At 41.0% G+C, this 18,626-nt stretch overlaps 2 protein-coding genes across 2 annotated transcripts; one reads left to right on the top strand and one right to left on the bottom strand.

The window, feature by feature from the left end:
* Nucleotides 1-223: 223 nt before the first annotated feature.
* rabac1 (Rab acceptor 1 (prenylated)) lies at nt 224-3,755 on the bottom strand. Its single transcript, XM_068735133.1, has 6 exons — nt 3,650-3,755; nt 2,709-2,844; nt 2,305-2,517; nt 1,956-2,053; nt 1,569-1,670; nt 224-1,119 (listed from the first exon to the last, which is right to left on the bottom strand). The coding sequence occupies exons 2-6, from the start codon at nt 2,828-2,830 to the stop codon at nt 1,031-1,033; spliced, it is 624 nt and encodes a 207-aa protein (XP_068591234.1). The 5' UTR covers nt 2,831-2,844; nt 3,650-3,755; the 3' UTR covers nt 224-1,030.
* A 187-nt stretch (nt 3,756-3,942) lies between these two features.
* Nucleotides 3,943-16,961, top strand: dedd1 (death effector domain-containing 1). The gene is made up of 6 exons (XM_068735132.1): nt 3,943-4,089; nt 4,354-4,536; nt 4,764-5,282; nt 6,316-6,444; nt 6,926-7,066; nt 14,987-16,961. The coding sequence occupies exons 3-6, from the start codon at nt 4,808-4,810 to the stop codon at nt 15,376-15,378; spliced, it is 1,137 nt and encodes a 378-aa protein (XP_068591233.1). The 5' UTR covers nt 3,943-4,089; nt 4,354-4,536; nt 4,764-4,807; the 3' UTR covers nt 15,379-16,961.
* Nucleotides 16,962-18,626: the final 1,665 nt, after the last annotated feature.

The following is an 18,626-nucleotide window of genomic DNA, read 5'->3' as shown; positions in this document are numbered from 1 at the left end:
AGCAGAGGAGCCACGAGGGTTGGAACTGTCCAACTCCACTGTGGATTCAGACCCGGCCAGAATAATGAGAAACGGTACAGCCTAAGTACTGAGGGGCCACTGAGTTCACTGCAACTCCTTTGCTGCGGATGCACAAAAAAGGAGACAATTGCAGTTTTTGACCGAATAGAACAAACTACCTAAATTAATTAGAGGCAAAAATACCAAAGAAGTGGACATCAAATCTTTACATCGGGGGTTTATTGCACTTCCAGAATTTAAATACAAAAACACCCAACTCACATCACAATGTAAACATATGAATAATGAATTTAGAAAAAAAGAAAGATTTCAGGTTTACAGAGTAACCTTCAGATCTGACAAATATGCATACAGACACCAAAGTACCATATTATCGCCAATAAAAAACACTCTTACTATGTACTGACCTTTTAAGATGTCATCTCATCAACCTATTTAGGGTATCCTATCTGAGATACCAAATTTGTTTTTGTATCATTTAGTTTTCTTTGTGCATGATCATCTTAAAGCTATAAATGGCACTTTTCCTTTGGAAAATGTATCTTTTTTTCTTAACAGTTTAGAATTGCAAACAATGCATTTACTGTATACATTATCTTTACATAAGAAACCAGCCATCTTGTCCAATGTTTTGGATATCTACAGAAGAGATTAATACGTTGAAAGATATGTCACTTTATATGAGACGTTGCAGGAAGCGAGAGGCTATTTGACACAAACCAGAGGCATCCGAGGTTTAACATATGTAGAGAAAGGCAAATCATCTGTATGGTAATGTGCTTCAATACTTATTAACAAATGAATCATTTGTGCATATGGAAGGTAATGTGTATGAATGAGTCTGTAACAATAACTATTTAAGAGGCAAGAAAAGGTGCATTCTAATACATGGAATACAGGACACACGCATAGCTAAGGAACAGATCTAGGAGCTGTTCTTTCTCAAACCCTCTGGGCTAACGTGATAACAGGGTAAAAGTGATGACTGATCGCTGAGGGTTCACTCTCTTCATACGGGCTCCATGAGGAGCTCTTCCAGATCAGATGCCTCCAGCTCACGGAACGCAGCGTGAGAGCCAATCACAAACAGCGTCGCACCTGACAGGAGGCGGGACAAATGGAAAAGAGGAATGTGAATGGAAAAACACAGCGAGTGTCCAAATGCATTTACAATCACATTTAGGTCATTTCGATGACCCTCTTACACAGACACTTTCATTGAATGTAGCAATAGAATAGGATTTAATACTGAAATAATATCACAGTGCTCTGATGAGCATTGCAACAAATATTCCTGCATGAATAATAATGGATTGCAAAAATAACTATTGTGGTTTGGTTCTGTTAACACTGTTCTTGTCAACAACAGTTTAAACAATTTTAGTCCGATTTTACGTGTATGTGTGTGTGTGTGTGTGTGTGTGTGTGTGTGTGTGTGTGTGTGTGTGTGTGTTTTTATGTTTATTGCTGATGTTGAGGCCGTGTCAAATGAGCATTTCTGATGTTTTGTGACAGATAATATATATATCTATCTTATCTTATCTTACCTAGAATCCAAAAGACTGCAGCTCCAGCTCCGGCCAACCAGAACACAGGAAGAGAAATGGCTCCAGCCAGACTCGCCTGGTGAGGGACAGTCAGCTCCTTGCCTGGTAAGACAAGAAAATGACAGATAATGCCACTGATAAAAAAGACTGAGGATGTATTTGATCTTCTTATGCTAGCCATGGATATCTTTGAATAAATTAACTTGTTTCTTTGCCTGTTAAAACAATCCCAGAGAGGCAACATGACAAAACAAATTTAGTTTCAAACATTTGACCTCATTAAGACACATATAAACACAAAGGTTCATATTTCAATACGGTGCCTGGTATTTAAAGAATACACTACATTTGGCAGGTACACATTAATGGATTTCAAGCTTTACTCACCCAGGACAACGAGTTTGGACTCCAGGGACTTGAGGTGAATTATGTAGAAGGCACCAGCAAACACAGCCAAGGCAATCAGTAGCATGGGAGAGCTGACACTGAGGGAAAGAAATATCACATTAACAATCAATTTGGTGTTAACTTATTGCAGCATTTACATATTTTGTTTAAAGCTTTAACGATTGTATATTTTGCTTTTAATTAAATCTCACGCATATTGTTCTGTTCTCTTTTCTAATGTGCCCACTGGCCAAAACCCTCCAAGGAAGTTCCCGTGTGTATTGGTGCGGAAGAGTAAACACTCCCGCTGACAAGACAACACAAATGATTTCCTCATTGTTGGCCTTACATGCAGTAGAGGATGAGACCCAGGAAGATGAAGGTGTAGTTGCTGTTGAAAGTGTCCACGTTTTTCACCACCCTCTGACACAACTCTCCAAAGTTGCGGGGTTTTGAAAACTTGCGTTGGTCCACGAAGCTGGCCCACGGTCGAATGGACGCTCGACGCCTGTCGACCCACTCTTTAGCCATACTGGGCGAGAGGCCTTTGGGGAACCAGAGCCTAGGAAATAAGACAAAGACATTAAGAACTGAATACATAGAGAAGTATTAAGAAATTCATAAACAAGCCGACAGAGACTAGAGTGTGAGTACCCATGTAGGCCCTTACAGGAAGACATTTGAGCAACATAGAGTCACAAGTCCTCATGATGAAAGCATTCTCACTAAAAATAACAATGTATAGGTCTTTACCGTGCCAAGATTCCAGCTCCACCTGTGCCCGTTGGATGAGCATCCTCAGCACTGAACAGATCTCCAGCCTTGCTGTCCATGTCGACAAGACAGTTCTCCCCTGTTGGAGCTCCAGAGGGCATCTACAGACTGTCTGCTGCAAGGCAATAACAAAAACAAACAATAGAATGAATACTATTTGAATTTGTCTAAAACTAATTTTACAATCTGTATAATTGCAAACACACTTACTATATTAATTCCCTCTTTATCAGATAATGAATCAAGTACAATTCAGATAAATAACTCATCAATTAAGGTATTTATTAAATAAAAAAACTGTCATTTGATGGTTATAGCTTCAGAAAGGTGAAGAGTTGATTGCTTTAATTTCAAATAGTTAGAGAGTAACAGTTAATCGACTATGAATGCTTGTTAGGTGACGTTAACATTTCACAATAAAAGTACAAATTGGACGCTAAATCAGCGATCAAGTTTGAGTAGTTAGTAACTATTTGTTTATAACAGCAGTTCATATGCCTACACGTCACATGCATGTAGAATACTAACTAGAGTTCAACCAGTTTAACTAGTAGCAGTGACTGGGTGACTGAGTGGAAAACTCTCGTCATCAAAGGGCTTGGTCTGCCACATCACTACACGAAGGACACAAAAGAATCACTGCCAATCTAAGTATTCATTTATTTAGCGTTAATAAACCTACATGTGACATGCTATGTAACTCATAGCTAAATAAAAAACGATGTGCATAAAAGACAACTTTGTTGAAAAGATTGTCACAGCTAGCTTCCCCGCTAACGTCCATGTCAACAAGCATATATCCAGATAGATACTTATTACAATGTAGTAACGTTACACGTCGTGGGACGCTTTCACACGAACACGAAGACCAGGCCAGTTTGAAGTGGAAACTCTATAATAAGGTAACATGTTATACTTACAGCAGAAACTTTGGTAGGAATGCCTCAGATCTCTTGTTGCTGTTGTGGTTCACGGATGTGATGTGGATGTTATTTGACTTCCTGTTTGCTAGGTGCTAAACATCACAACCTAGTGGCAGCAGTGGGGACTGCTCATCCTCTGTTGGGCAGCTTAATGTTTTATCTTTGCTCCTAAAGGTTCAGGTTGATGGTTAACACAATGAACTCTGTTAAATCTGTTCTAGACAAAGTTTCTATTAAGTTCATGTTTTCACATGTGTTCATGAGATGTGTGGACGTGACCGAACGTCATCTCGCAGGCGGAGAGCTGTGATTGGTCCGTTTCTCTGTGTTATTGTGCTGCTGTCAGGACTGTTCGGTGCTGTGTGGGAGTTGCCAGAAGAACCATCCCAACCTAATCAACCCATCAAACTCTAATAACGAAGAACCTGAGTTTTTAGGTATGTTAAATGTTTAAATCCCGCTCGAACCCCTTCAAACCCGTTTGTATTTACGTTGTCATTGATATCAAACAGGGCACCGTCGTGTGTGTAGCTAACAAAGTTCTTAACCAGGAAGTAATATCGGTTAATATATACACTTCGTATCTTTAAATGGTGAACAGAATACATGTCACATATATTTATATGTGTCAATACACCAGGTTTTATGCTTGTGTGCATGTGGTCATTTTTATGTTTGCTTGTTGTGTTGTTTGTCCTCAGAGAAACGTGATGACGTAACGTGAGGGGGTAATTTGTACAACGGTTGTTGCTGCTGAGTGTCTGATGAACGCCGAGGCTCTGTGACTTAGTAGGACACTCTTTGAAACGACGACAACAAAGCACGTTCACAGCTGACCCCACTTTGCTTCGCACGTTTCAAGACAGCGTCGACATCGAAAACAGGTAGGACTGCAGAGCTTGCTTAAACGTGCATGGCGCTGACATGTTACCTTGTAAAGTGCAGACAGCTGGCTACTGGTTTTTGCTAAGCTAACTGTTAGTTTACGAGGAATGTGGCTTGCTGGTTTTGGCTGCCATATGTGTAGTTCAACATGACATGATGCTGTTATTTTGAGAGTTTGAGTGTGACTTGTCGAATAACTTGTGTTTGTGTTTTTTATCCTGAACAGTTTGACACAGGTGGGAAGGTGGAGAGGGGGCTGTAGGCAGACCCATGGCTGCCGTGCATCACCCAGGGTGCCCACTCAGGGACTCCCTTTACTGGGATGAAACCGAGTGTCTAAACTACTATGGGATGTTGTCACTCCATGAGGTCTTTGAAGTCGTTGGTTGTCAGCTGACAGACACTGACGTTGAAGTGTTGTCCTTCCTTCTGGATGAAACCTGTCCTGCGAAACATCCTCTTGACCCGACAGATTGGACAGTTAAGCCCTGTGGAGGCGATCCAGGCGACTTGGGTGTTTCCCCGAGTCCCGAGCTGCTGAAGGCTTGGATGCGGTTAAAGTCTCGGGGCTCCCAGCGTCCCTTAGTGGCCTCGTATAAGCCCAAGAGTGGCCTTGAGCTGTTGTTGGAGCTGGATAGGCGAGGGTACCTCAGTGATGGCAACCTGGAGCCACTACTGCAACTACTTAGAGTCCTCACTCGTCATGACTTGCTGCCTTTCGTGTCCCACAAGAAAAGGAGGACAGGTGAGGATGAAAGACGGGGGCTCGTTATCAGATTTTGAGTGCTTCTCTCTACGATGGCCTTCTAGAACAGTGGTTCTCAACTGGTCTGGCTGCGGGACCCACCATCACCCCTTAATGACAAGCCGCGACCCAAATTTTCAACTTCTCAAATGTATTTAATGAAAAGATGGTGCAGTTTGAACTTGACCTGAAGATGTCCTCTGCAGTCGCAGCAGTAGGGAGCTCTCTTTTGTGCAAAGAAATTGTTCATGTCAGCACGTAAACGAGTAAAACTGCTTTGTTTGTTATGTCTGTAGATTCGTACATTTGTAATGCAAAATGACCGCTTGCCTTAATTCGAGCTGTGGTCTGTTGTTTGATGTCACCCGACATGTCTTCAATTCGCCTACTTATAGTGTCATTTGACAGAGGTATAGTTTCAGTTTATCCGCTGCGGATTGATCCAACACGTCCATGTCCACGGCTGCAGGTAAGTAAGACACTTTTGTGACGTCCTCAGGTCTTGAAGTCATCTTTGAAATTTCTCAACAGGTTTATCTTTGAGAGAAGGGTGTTTTGTTTCCAAATGCCGCTTCAGTTTTGACGGCTTCATGCTTTCTTGTGCCAGAACCTCGCTGCACAAAACACACTGAGGTTTTTGCCCTCTTTTGTCCTCAATGTAAGAAAATCCATGTCTCATGTAGTCGGTATCATACTTGCGTTTTGCTCAATTAGCATGAAAACACACTTTGTGGATGTTCTTCTATACTGTGAAATGAGTGTCTATTGGCATTACAAGGCATTAATGCCAAATACTGTTAAGGATTGTGAATAACTCCGCTGCATAAAACAAAATCCCCTTCAAAATAAAAGCACAGGATTTTTTTTTCTTCTTTTTTTTTCTTTCAGGCAAAGGCCCGCAACCCACTGAAAACAGGTCCGCGACCCAACCACCAGTTGATAATCACTGTTCTAGAACATGTCGGCAATAACTGCATTCCTGTCCAAATATTCACAGCCTAATAATTACTAACACGTGTTTTTTGTTTTTCAGTGTCTCCAGAGAGAACTGGACAGCGGTATGGGACAGAGCACAACCAGTCGGTGTGCACTTCTGGAATGCAGCACAGCTACAGACAGACAGAAATACCTCATCCATATTTCTCGCAGCAGTTTAGAACTGGTATGTACATTGTAGTATGTTATTTAGCTTACTGGGAGTATAGGCTACACTGTTTCCACAAACAGCATTTATCATTCCTTACAGCAAGTAACATTTTAAACTTTTCTTAAAGCCAGTACCTGTTTTTCAGTAATGAGACACTGGCATCCTTTCTGACATGGGAATGTAGTTTGTTCCATCCTTCTTTTTTTCTCAGAATGTACATGTACATTATTTAAGTTGAAGTGGTTTTCCCCGGGTCAAAATGATAATACACTCGGTTATAGAATTAAGTCTAGTCAGTGGTGCCTGGTAATATACCATACGCTTGTGGGGAAACTTGCATAGAAAGGATGAACATGGAGCAATTATTAACAGAAACGGGGAAGGACCGGAACAGAAATAAAACAGGATAATAGCTATTAAAATACAAATGAACCCCATCCATGCTAATGTCTCATTGTCCGAATTCCACAAACTAATTCCATGCATGTCCTGTCAGGTATTTACCCTCCTATGCCTGGTACGTCTGCTAGGAGGAGGAGGAAGAAGAGGGGGAATGGCTGGAGTCGCAGGCCCAAGAAAACAAGCAGACAGGGTCCGCCACTGCCTCCACCACCACGACCACACAAAGCCTTCTGCAGTAAGTGTAGTCCCCGCATTCTTCACCTATCTCCCTTTTAGCTTCTTATCTCTTGCCTTCTTATCTTCATGCTGCCATTTTCTCTTCCACGTCATTCTCCTGTCTTTTCGGTAGCCATATGAGCTTCGATTTCATTTTCAATCAATTAACGCCACAGTTTCTGTTTTGTCTCCTTAATTCTGATGTTGTTTGTCGATGCTGAACCTCAGCTTGAGTTAAGGAGTTTTCATACCAATTTTCCAAACAGTTTTTTTGGTTTTTAATTTTTGTCATTACAAAAACGCTCAAGGCACCCTCCTGCACGTCCAATGTGTGTTTTTTACTCCTGGCGTAAATTTGCCTTATAATGCAATAATTCATTCTTTAGTGTAAAGAACAGGGAGAAATACGCATCACTATCACATGGACCAACCACTACTATCCAGTTGACCCTAAACACCAGCTGGCTTTACACCAGCCACACTAACACAGTTTAGACATGCAGACAGTGGAGGGAGTTTGCCTGCTTAATGTCTGCATACTTTGACTGTTAAAAGGCATTTGAACTGCACAGAATCAAAATGAAGGACACCTTTGCCAGGTGGGAAAGTGTCTTTGAATCCCATTGTCACATTCAGTGAAACACATCCTGACAGCTTCAGAAGGTACAGATACAGGTACATCATTATTATATTAATACAGTATGAGGTCTATGTATCTAGCATTTGTACCAGACTTGTAGAGATGCTTTAGTTATGCTTTGGTTTGATAACTCAATTTTCTGTCTCATGGCACCAGAAAGTCAAAACCTTATTTGATGTCTGTTCAGCCGATGCTGAGTTTACATCTCAAACTCTTTGTCTGATTCACAACTACAGAAAAAAATGTTTCACAACAAAAGAAATAGCTTGTACTTTCCTTTCAGGACTTACAGCGGTTTCACGTGGTATTTTTATTGTCACGCCCTACGTTTAGACTTGCATTACATTTCCTTAACTGTCTTAATTAAACAACATCAGGGGGTGGGGGCGGGGGCGGCCCCTCCATTTCTCCATCTTTACATTCTTTTTCACTCATTTCACCTTTTCTCTAACCCATCGGACTACTTTCTGCTGCTGCTATTGATTTTTGTCCCGTCGCCGCTCGATGCAACCCTTGTTCGGCTTTATTGTCAAGCTTGAAACAAAGTTGTCCCAAGTCAACTGTCAAACCTCACATATATTCCTGAAAAAAAAACCACCTTTTGTGCAGTTGATGGAAACAATCTAACTCCGATGTACTCCATTTTCAATGTCCTTTCCATGTTTCAACTATTGCCTGCCTCTTAATCAATCGATGCTAGTTTCTCTCAACACAATACGATTGAGATAACACTAACATCAGTTGCCTTTGTGTGACATTTGCCTTGTCACTCATGCAGACCTTCTCAAACAATTGTTTGAACTTGCATCATTGCCTGTTGGTCAGACATACGTATTACAGCAAAGGACTGATGATTCTGACTTGATAAAAAAGGACAGCCCTTAGCTGTGCAGGATGCGTGATGTGCCTGTGTGACGATAAACATGTCGCTGTCTTGACTCCACATTTGATTTCACCAGGTTGTCTCAGGATTGTGACTCAGATCGAGTAACCTAAGACTCAATGGATCATGGAGACAGAGGGGGAGACTGAGGAACAAAACAAAAAAGCCTGTCACTCCACTCAGTCCATAGATACTGCAGTGTGCGCGATCAACTCAGTCGTGCGCTCTCTCACAAGTCTGGGCCGATGCCTAAGGTAAAAGAGGCTCCCCTCCCCTTGTTACTACAGAGGTTGGGGCGGCCAATTTGCTCTTTATGCTTGTGGTTCATAATCTAGCTGACCCCTACCCCCCCCCCCCCCCCCCCCCCCCTCAGGCATCGTAGTGTGCTCCTCAAATAAATCATCCTGTGATGTTCTTTAGTGTTGTGCACTGTGGATGATTCCTGATCTGTTTCTGACAAGGGTTGTTGGTGTCCGTGTTTCACAGAACTCAGCAGTAAGCTTTATATATAAACCACAATAATGGGGATATATGTAGAGAGTCTGTTTTACATTCCCTGGTTTTCTCTACACATAATATTAGAACTTGACACAATTTCACAAACATGGCCAACTGCTCCAATGTCTTGGCAGGGTAGTCTGAGTCTTCACTATAGATGTACATAGTTTTTTGGAAACAATTTTCTGTTTAGTATTAAGACAAAAATGCCAATAAGTTCTTTTGAGATTTTAGTTATTTATATCTTTTATAGTTTAAGTCTGCGACAACTCAAAAGTCCAGCTTCAGTCGCCGAAATTTCATTTTACTAAATTTTTAGTCATAACTTCTAGACTACATCCACACTACTATGTAATTAAACGCATAGCTTTTGCTACGTTTACGCTGAGCATCCACGCTACTCTGGAGTTTTCAAACTCCAAAAACGGAGGGGTTTTGAAACACGACCAAAAGTTGAAAATGTGTAAGTTTGAAAACACCGGGGTTACATTGTAGTGTGGACAGGCGACACCGGAGACCTTTGAAAATAATGACGTTAAAGTAAATTTAGTGTGTGTGTGAGTGAGAGATGGAGCAAGACCGGCATCCTAGTAACCAAGTTTTACAACTCAAACAGTTTTTTCCCCACAAAATGTGTCTATTTGAGTATATAGAGGAAGATCTTAAGTATCAAGCCCTACCTTTATTATTAAAGAGTACTACAACACTCTGGTTGCTTAGTTATAGAAAATAAAACAAACGTATTAGTGTGGATGTAGCCTTAGTCAAAATGTATTTATTCAATTTTTGCAGCTATTGTTGATTTAGGTTTAGTCCTTTGTCAAATGTCATTTTTCATCTAGTCCAGCCAAAACTATGATTTTGTCATTTTAGTCAAACTTCTTTCACATAAGATTTTATTTTACCACGATTTGATGAAAAACACAGGTTAAATTAGTTAGAATGCAGCATGGTAAAATAAAATATTTTTCTTTTTGATCTTCGAGATTTTATATATTTTTTTAAAACTACAATTCAGTCTTGCCTTTTTTTTGGCAACAATATTTAATGTTTGATATCGTCACCGTTAACGTTCAATGACGTCGGTTCTGTCTCGTCGGTTCTGTCTCGTCTTAGTCGTGTAAAAATAGATCATTCGTCATACTTTTAGTTAACGAAATTAACACTGTTCATATGACAATAGAAATAATAACATTTGTAAAAATACAATAAGTTATCTTAAGTCTGATGTCAAATTATCTGCTGAACATTGCTAATAAAGATGAGCACCAATCTTTACCAGCCAGATTAAGGGATTCACAATACTTAAATTGAGCAGCTAATTGTTACAGTGTATTATTTTCCAATTGGATCCATTCCATTTTCTTAATTACTGTCAAATACTGAGTTAAAATGACAGTATACTCGATGTGACCTGCCCATGTTAGAGGGTGGATATTGCAAGTTGTGTTACAGGAGATGTCAACACAAGTTTTGATTTAGCTTTATGGTTTGGGTCTTAGTGAGGGAGAATCAATTAATACATTAAAGAGCTTAACTCAAAACAATAAAGCCCCGTTAATAACCGGCAAAGACAAAATAGAAATGTGTTGGACATGTTTGTGAAGGTGCTGCTTTTTGCCGCTTGTGGGAAACCTTTTTGGGCCATCCTTTCCTCTCACACCATCTTCATTACACGTGGTTGTAAGCGTCTTCAAATCAACTCAATTCATTTGGGCTAACCGAAACGTCATGTCAGCCAGCTCTGAAGGTCTCAATGCACAGATACTCGTCCTTTCATAAGGACCGGTCCCGTATTCCATTTCAGAGACTCTAAAATGGCTGCCAACAGACGGCTGTTTCATAAATGCCCCGTGTAACCTTTTACTGGAGCAGTTCTGAGGAAAATAACCCCAACAGTGCTCGGCTGAAGGAAGCTCCTGCTGTATCTTATCTCTGTGCCCCGTGTCAGCTCTGGGTGTGCGCTTGTCAAGAGGGAGCAGAGATGGATAGGGCGGTTCAGTCCAATGCTGGCCACTAGCTTTTAAACAGACCTCAAACACTCTTTCTTGTCATGATTCATCTCTCAGATCATTTTCAGTGAAGTGTCTCAATTACATTCAGACAATGACAACTGCTGTTACAAATGGCCATAAGGTGTTTGTACCCTCAGCTCAGCGGTGGTTTTGTGCCATCTAAATGGGGTGCTTGAGAAGGCCCCTTACTTGGTTTAATGGACATATTCGATTAATGTGGTGGTTGGAGCTTAAATAATGGGTTGGTGAAGGTGAGGGTAAGGGGATTGGTCAAGGTAAGAGTAGTCCCAAGCATCCCACTTAGACGCTACCACGTTTATATTGTAGAGCTACAGTAAAAGCTGAGCTGATTAACTTGTCAGTACCAACTATTGCCCTGACTCAGACCTCATTACAACTAAGAGTAGTGAGTGCTGTGCCATGTCTGCTTGATGTTGAAAAAAAAAAAAAAAAGAAACGACCCAGTCGACAGATGTCCAACCCACTTGTGCTTGTCTCTTTCTCTTCTTTCTCTCCTTTCTCTGTGTTCACAGTTCTAAACAGACCAACCTGTGTCTCAGGAAAACAGTATCCTTATGCACAATCAGAAGAGCTCTAAATGATCAAACTATGCAAAATGGTACAGAGAGTGATTTTTGTCTATGGGGGAAAAAGAGAGTTCTGTCTGCCCGACTCTCAATACGCCCCTAACTCTCCACTCTCTTGGTCAGTCATTCAGCAGAAAAACGGATCGATAAAGAGTTGAAGCTCTCCGTGCCAAGTGACTCCTCGTAAATGGGTACTTAAACTTTTTTTTTCTTTTTTTTTCTTTTTTTGGAAAGGGTGGGGGTGAGCTGGACGAAGCCAAACGGGCTTGGTGTTTAAAGCGAGAAGATGAAAGCTGTGCCTCCTAATGTCCTGTCTAAGTGGATGTCTCTGTGTCTGATGAAGCGTGAAGTGCTCTGTAACCCTAACAAAATGACTATCATGGTGTTCCTGTGGTTTTAAATGGCCTTCTCCTCAGTGCCGCTATCTCTACCGCCATCCTGCTCCGTATGAAATGGGAAGGCAGAAATGGAGGCCATCCATAAATACAGTAATTGCATGAAGGGCGGTTGTTTGTCATAGCCACAGCCCTCACACAGTATAATGATCCAAAAGGTCGAAACTGTTAACAGAGCTTTGACTTAATATTTCATACTGAATATTGTGAAAGTGTTCAAAGAGTGAGTTGACACGCAGGTATATAGACGCCCTATTAGACATGTTGTGATAAATCAGAATACTGAAATACTTAAGTCTGCTGATTTGTCAATATTCTTGCACAGATATTGTACAACAAGATCTTGATTTGCAACATTGAATCACAATGTAGGCATTTTTGACTCCGATTAACGGATTAAGACTTTGGGGATGAATACTTAGTACTGGAACTTTATGTTTTCTGAGGACAGGTGTTGATGTGTGGTATGACAACATAATGTATCTTGTATCTCTATGTATTGTCAATTAATTGACCTGAAGAAAGGTTCTTTCAGACTAATATTAGTAATTTAAGACCTTGTAATAGAGACCGGGTTTAATAATTTGTCAAGTAACAATCAAATGTCTTATTCCTGTAAAAAAAAGTGTTTCATATTGCCTCTTTGAACAAAAACATTTTGTCTTTTTTGTATGAGCTAATGTAAATTGAATGGTCTTCAAGTCTTATCCCCAACCCTGCATGTTTTAAACATTTCCCAATCCCCATCGATTAAGCGTCCCTTTTGATCCAGTTCTCTGTTTTTATAGTAATCTAATTACAGCCTAATGAAGCTTGAATGCAAATGCCAATGTTTGGTCATCGCTGTCCTAGAAATGTTAAGACATGCAAAATCAATGCTTGCATTTCTAATGTTGACATTTTCCGAACTTTATCCCTCTGGAGTCTTGTGTCATTCCCCGTAGCGCCAAACAAAATATCAATGGAGAGGGGGTAAACGTGACTTTTGAGTTGAATCATTTATCAGTGGGGTCATAGGCACTTTGTGGTGAGCCAGGCACAGACCTTGATAAGTAAAATGAAATGAGACTACGGTCATCGTATTCCCATCAGAGTCACAAGTATGAGCTTTAACCGCATAACTCCTGGTCTGAGTGATGTGAAGACATATTCTCTTACGTGCCAATCAACTCTAACATTCAAAGGTTTTAAAGGGATACTTTACCCACAACAGTTTTAGAGTATATACATTACTCACTCCCTGTGATCTTGAATTCTTGAAGAACTGCCTCTACGGGGACCTTTTCAAAGGACGGTGTGTAGGATTTGGTGGCATCAGATTGAAACCAACTGAATACTCCTTCGCTAACGTGAGCTGTCGTGCAAAACCGTGGCATCGTTCAGAGGCCATGCTTAACGTAATAACACTGCTTCAGGAGTACTGAAAGTCAGATGGCGGCTGGCGGTAGCACGTTACTGCACTCTGTGACTTACGTTACCTGCAGTTTTCACAAGTGGTTCTGAGAATTATGGTAAAACGCAAATTGTCTCGCTACAGCCAGTGTTTGGTTTGTCCCTTTTGGGCTACTGTAAAAGCATGGCGCTGCAACGCAGCATTCTCAGCTCACGAAAACAATGATTTTTAGTTTCAGGTGATTTATACGCTAAATTAAATGATAACACAGTTATGAATATTTGATTTAATGTGTGCTTTAGATCCCCTGAAATGCTACACACTGGCCCTTTTTTATTCCATTTTTTCAAAGAGCAGCCAAGAGGTTTTGGTTGGTTTGGGTTTTTCATACCAAGCGATGCAAATGTGGCTTTAAAACTGCTTGGATAAAAGAAATGCTCCTACCCACAATTGCAGTGAGACGTTGATGAGAATGTTTCCAGTGAAATGGATGTTAGTAGATACTGTTCACCTCTTCTAAAGGGGTTTGAGTGGGAGGGATGGATTTTTGTTGCAGCAAGTCGTCAGCAGCTGGTTTCCACTCGAAGCTCTGGAATAATGACATGGGGGACGATCTCAGCGGTTCTCTTACTCAGTACAGTATGTATGTATCCTCTGATCTTTCTCGCTGCGCTGTTGTATGACCACCAATCGTGTTACTGCCGAACTCCAGCACTGAACTTTTGATACATGTTGATAGGAATGAATCGACTGGTTTTTAAACACCGGTCTGGGACAGAAAGCCACTCCAGGGCTTGACACTGCTAAGTTGCTCTCATTGCTGCCACCATGATATTTGTTCAGGGTCGTCAAGTTAATCTCACTATATTAATTACACCATGCAGTCGTCTAGTTAACAGCTGACATGGATTTGCCTAGGAAGAAAAGGGACTACACCACTTGTTCAGTTGCAGAGTATTTCTCTTAGTGCTCCAAAATATCAGACAGTTTCAAACCTGTTGTATTTAGCACAGAAATGCACACAGTCTGATCTAGCTCCAGCGCCTCCCATAATTACAGTGTTTTGCCCTGCTGCACCATTATATTTGCACTTGTTAAAAACAAAGTATTTCAGTGTACGATTTCTGCAGTAATTTTATCTGGTCACAATGTTTTTGTGGGAACTCTGTGCTCCTGAACCCCGTTTTTTAAATCCCTGCTTCATGTAATGCACTATAAACTAAATGAGCTGTCTGTTAATGATTTGTCCTGTCCGTTTCTCTTCCCTTTGTTTTCATTTCATGACCCCATCCCCTTCTGTCTGGTACTGTGCGTGGGCGTGTCCAATATGACACTTTTTCTGTAACATTTCCTCAACCTCCACTACTCCTCCTTTTCTCTCCTTCTTCACTATATCTTTGCCTTTCCCTCCTCATTCACTTCCTGGCCCTCTTCTCTCCCTTTTTACTATTTCACTCCTCAACTATCCTTCGCTACGCCGTCACCCTTCTTTTTCCACCGCTACTTCTGCCTCCCTCTTCATTATCAGAAGTCCGCCTGCGTGTCCGGGCCGAATACCTGGAGCATGATTCGGCACTCCGTGAGGGTGTCTCATCGGACAAGCGGCAGCCCCTGGAGCGTCAGTTCGAGTTGTTCAGCAAAGCCAGCTCGCTGCTTCGTGCCAGAGACCTGGGTTCCATCGTCTGCGACATCAACTTCACAGAGCTGGAGAACCTCGAGGCCTTCTGGAGTGACTACCTGAGCGGAGCTCTGCTGGAGGCCCTGAAGGGAGTCTTCATCACTGACTCCCTGAGGATGGCAGCGGGCTCGGAGGGCGTCCGGCTGCTGATCAGCGTGGACCAGGATGACTACGAGGAGGGCCTAATGCTGCTGAGAGATAGGAGAATGTTGCTATCTAGTACTGGTGGGCGCATAGGCTGATAAGACTCTTTGGGGTGTATTCTATTAACTTTGCAGGATGGAATAGTTGGGAATAATATTGAAGGTTATGGTTACAGGCAAATTTGGAATGCCTCCTTTTGTAGCTGCAATCAATGTAATAACCACTAGATGGCAGCTTTCACCATTGGTTGTTTGTGTTCACAGCCAGCCTTACATTTTCAGAATTGTCTGTTTTTTGTTGAAACATTACCTTTTTTTTGTGAAAGGACACTGAATAATAACAGATCAATGTGCTTTCCCTTGGGATTCATGCACAGGTGCTACTGTGTAGGACACCAGGATGAAACAGGATGTATCAAGGTTTTTCTTTTTAGTCTCAGTGAGAACAGGAGCAAGCAAGCCTGTGCCAAAAGACGCAGTAAGCCCCTCATAACATTATCAATCTTAAATAAATAAGGTTAAGACGACTGATGTGCCACAGTCAAGTTTGAGACTACAATATACACAGACATCCATGTACACAGATTAAATGGGCTGCAATCAGAACTCGTCATCGAGCATTTGTCAACCTTTTTTTGCCCACATTTATGCACAGATGGTGGGCGTTCAGATTCCAAGACGGCTCTTGAAATACAAAATGCAAGCGGACCCCTTTCCCCAACTAAACATGCCTCACCGATAGTTTGGTTTTCGTTAGTTTGTTGAACTTGAAGAATAACAACAATATTAACTGGCACTTCTTTTTTTATGAAAACAAATTTAAAGGTCAAAGAAACATGCTCGGAAAACTTTCTGATCTTTAAAGATGTGTGAGAGAACTGAGCGCAGATGGAAAAGTGGGCTTCTCTCAGTACAGATTGACCTTTGTGTCCAACTTTGGAGAGCCTAGCCCACGCATATACACCTAGATAACACTGGGATTCTCAGCACTGTGTGCCACGATAACCCGACTTGTGATTGCAGTGGTCAATGGATACGGCTGTTGCCAGTAGATGACAGTAGTGATTAGGGCTAGGCCTCAGCAGACCATGGAAGATTCATCATCCCAAGCTTGTCAACAGCGACCCGGATAATACAATGGTGACTTGTGTCCGGGCTTCCAGCTAGGCCTCAGCAAGTGCTTCTCTCGGCAAGTAAAGCACAGGACAGTGCGTCGGTCAATAGAAGTGATGTTGGGGAGATCAAAATCAAAAGTGCACATCCCAGCTCCACTCAGCCCTGCTATGTAGGCCCAGTAGAGTGGCTCACGGACAGCTGTCTACTCACCCTGCTGGAACTAATGCCTGGACTTCACTCATAGAAGACGATCAATAGGGCCCCTCCTGTAAGTCCCCCCATACAGGCACGACTTAAGCAGGCAGACTTGCTACTGTCTGAAGTGTAGGGCTCTCTGAAGGGACAGGTAGAGGGAGCGATGATGTATTATTATTATTATTATTATTATTATTATTATTATTATTACTACTACTATACTGTATTATTCATATGAGGAAAAAACTAACTGATTCAGGGGAACACCTTTGTTACAGGAAAAAAATATTTTGGTATGCCAATTCTTTTTGTGGAAATCTTTATACATGAGATATTATTTGTGGGGAATAATAAAGGTTTGTTTGCCTAAAGCTGTTTTTGCACATTGACCTTTTATTGTATCATAACTAAAATTTCTAAAATGTTTAATGTTTGCTGCCAATTTATTGCAAGAGAAGAAAATTCTGGGTGTGTGTGTGTGTGTGTGTGTGTGTGTGTGTGTGTGTGTGTGTGTGTGTGTGTGTGTGTGTGTGTGTGTGTGTGTGTGTGTGTGTGTGTGTGTGTGCGCTGCTCGTGATCTTCTGAAACGATGATGATGATAATACTTTATTGTCAAATCAGGTCTTGAGTTTCTTGTGTCACAGTTGCTGTGTTTGCAACAAAGACAAACATTTAAGACTAGAAACAGGAAACTTAACTCTTATCTCTTTTGTCTCACACTTTGTTATTGTGCTTGTTCTTGTTATTTTTTTCCTCAGTTTTCTGAATTGTCATTTTTCCCGGTCCTATACCCTCCGTTCCTCCGAGTGTGCCCTCTTCCTGCCCCCAAACGGTCTGAAGAGGTCCATCGAATGCAGGTCACCGTGGATCAGATCCTTAATTATTTCTCCTTGCTCTAAAGCTGTCAGCATGTTGAAACCCAAGAATGGTGTGTGCTTCGAACATCTTGTCACATTACCCACTCTTGTGCTACATTTTCTCCCTTTTACATTCACTGAATGCTTAGTAATTACAGTGTACGACGTACGTAATGACCCTAAACTGCTGGTTTGACACTTTTTTTTGCCAGACAATGTGCCATTTTTATCAATGTCTAAATTTACACAGAATTTCTGAAAACAATATGTAAAATATATTCAGTTATGATTATGGATACCTTTATGAAAATGTCTCTTTTTTTTCCCTCTGCAAGATAATTTCCTGTAAACGGTACATACATTTTTTTTTTTTTATCGTTCACAAACTGAACATTTAAAAAACAGTTGTGTATACTTAAGACAATTGGCTGCAGTTTTTATCCACACAATAACAGTGAAACATCGCTGAGTTGTCAACGATTCTTTCCAAAACCAAAATGAGTGATGCCATAGTAAAATCTATTTTGTGGCTGCCTCCAGTCCAGTCTAGTAGATCTGAGATTGTGTGCTATTCTGTCAACTTTTATGAGAAAATTGATGTTGTGCTTTCTACGACATTATACTTAACGTTCATGTAGCTCTGTAGTACAAAGATTATGGCAACTCAGAATCTAATCATGGAGGGCACAACTAAAAGGGGAGCATGTTGTAGTTGAAGATGTTCAATTAATATTTACATCGGGAATATTTATACAAGCTATAACAGAGATGAGTTAAAATGTATCATTTCAATGTAACATTAAGAAATGCTCGTTTCTGGATGCATACTCGATATTTCCTGATATTGAGTGGGGTCTTTGACTTACTGCTGGACCTCACATGATTAGGTCCTCTGATGTAGACCAACACAGTCCTCTAGCCCATGAATAAATAATGTAAATGTCGGCAAAAGGGCACTTTGAAGAGTCACCTCATTTCAGTTGGAAATCCAAGCAAGCACCCCGTACTGCCACAGTAATGAGTGACTTTCTTTAATTAGATATTAATGGCATTTTAGCCGAGTGAATGCTCCTCAAAAAGATACATTAACTCCCAAAGACACAGGGGAATAAACATTTATTTATGATTTATAATTTATTTAATAACCAAAGTTTGTACTCAAAATTAATCATTTATCTA

Source organism: Cebidichthys violaceus, unplaced genomic scaffold, assembly GCF_023349555.1.
Source record: "Cebidichthys violaceus isolate CVI_PGR_0920_01 unplaced genomic scaffold, fCebVio1.0.p SCAF_7, whole genome shotgun sequence".
NCBI lineage: Eukaryota > Metazoa > Chordata > Actinopteri > Perciformes > Stichaeidae > Cebidichthys > Cebidichthys violaceus.
Note: the sequence above shows the minus strand (reverse complement) of the source record. Positions and strands in the feature narration are given on the sequence as shown.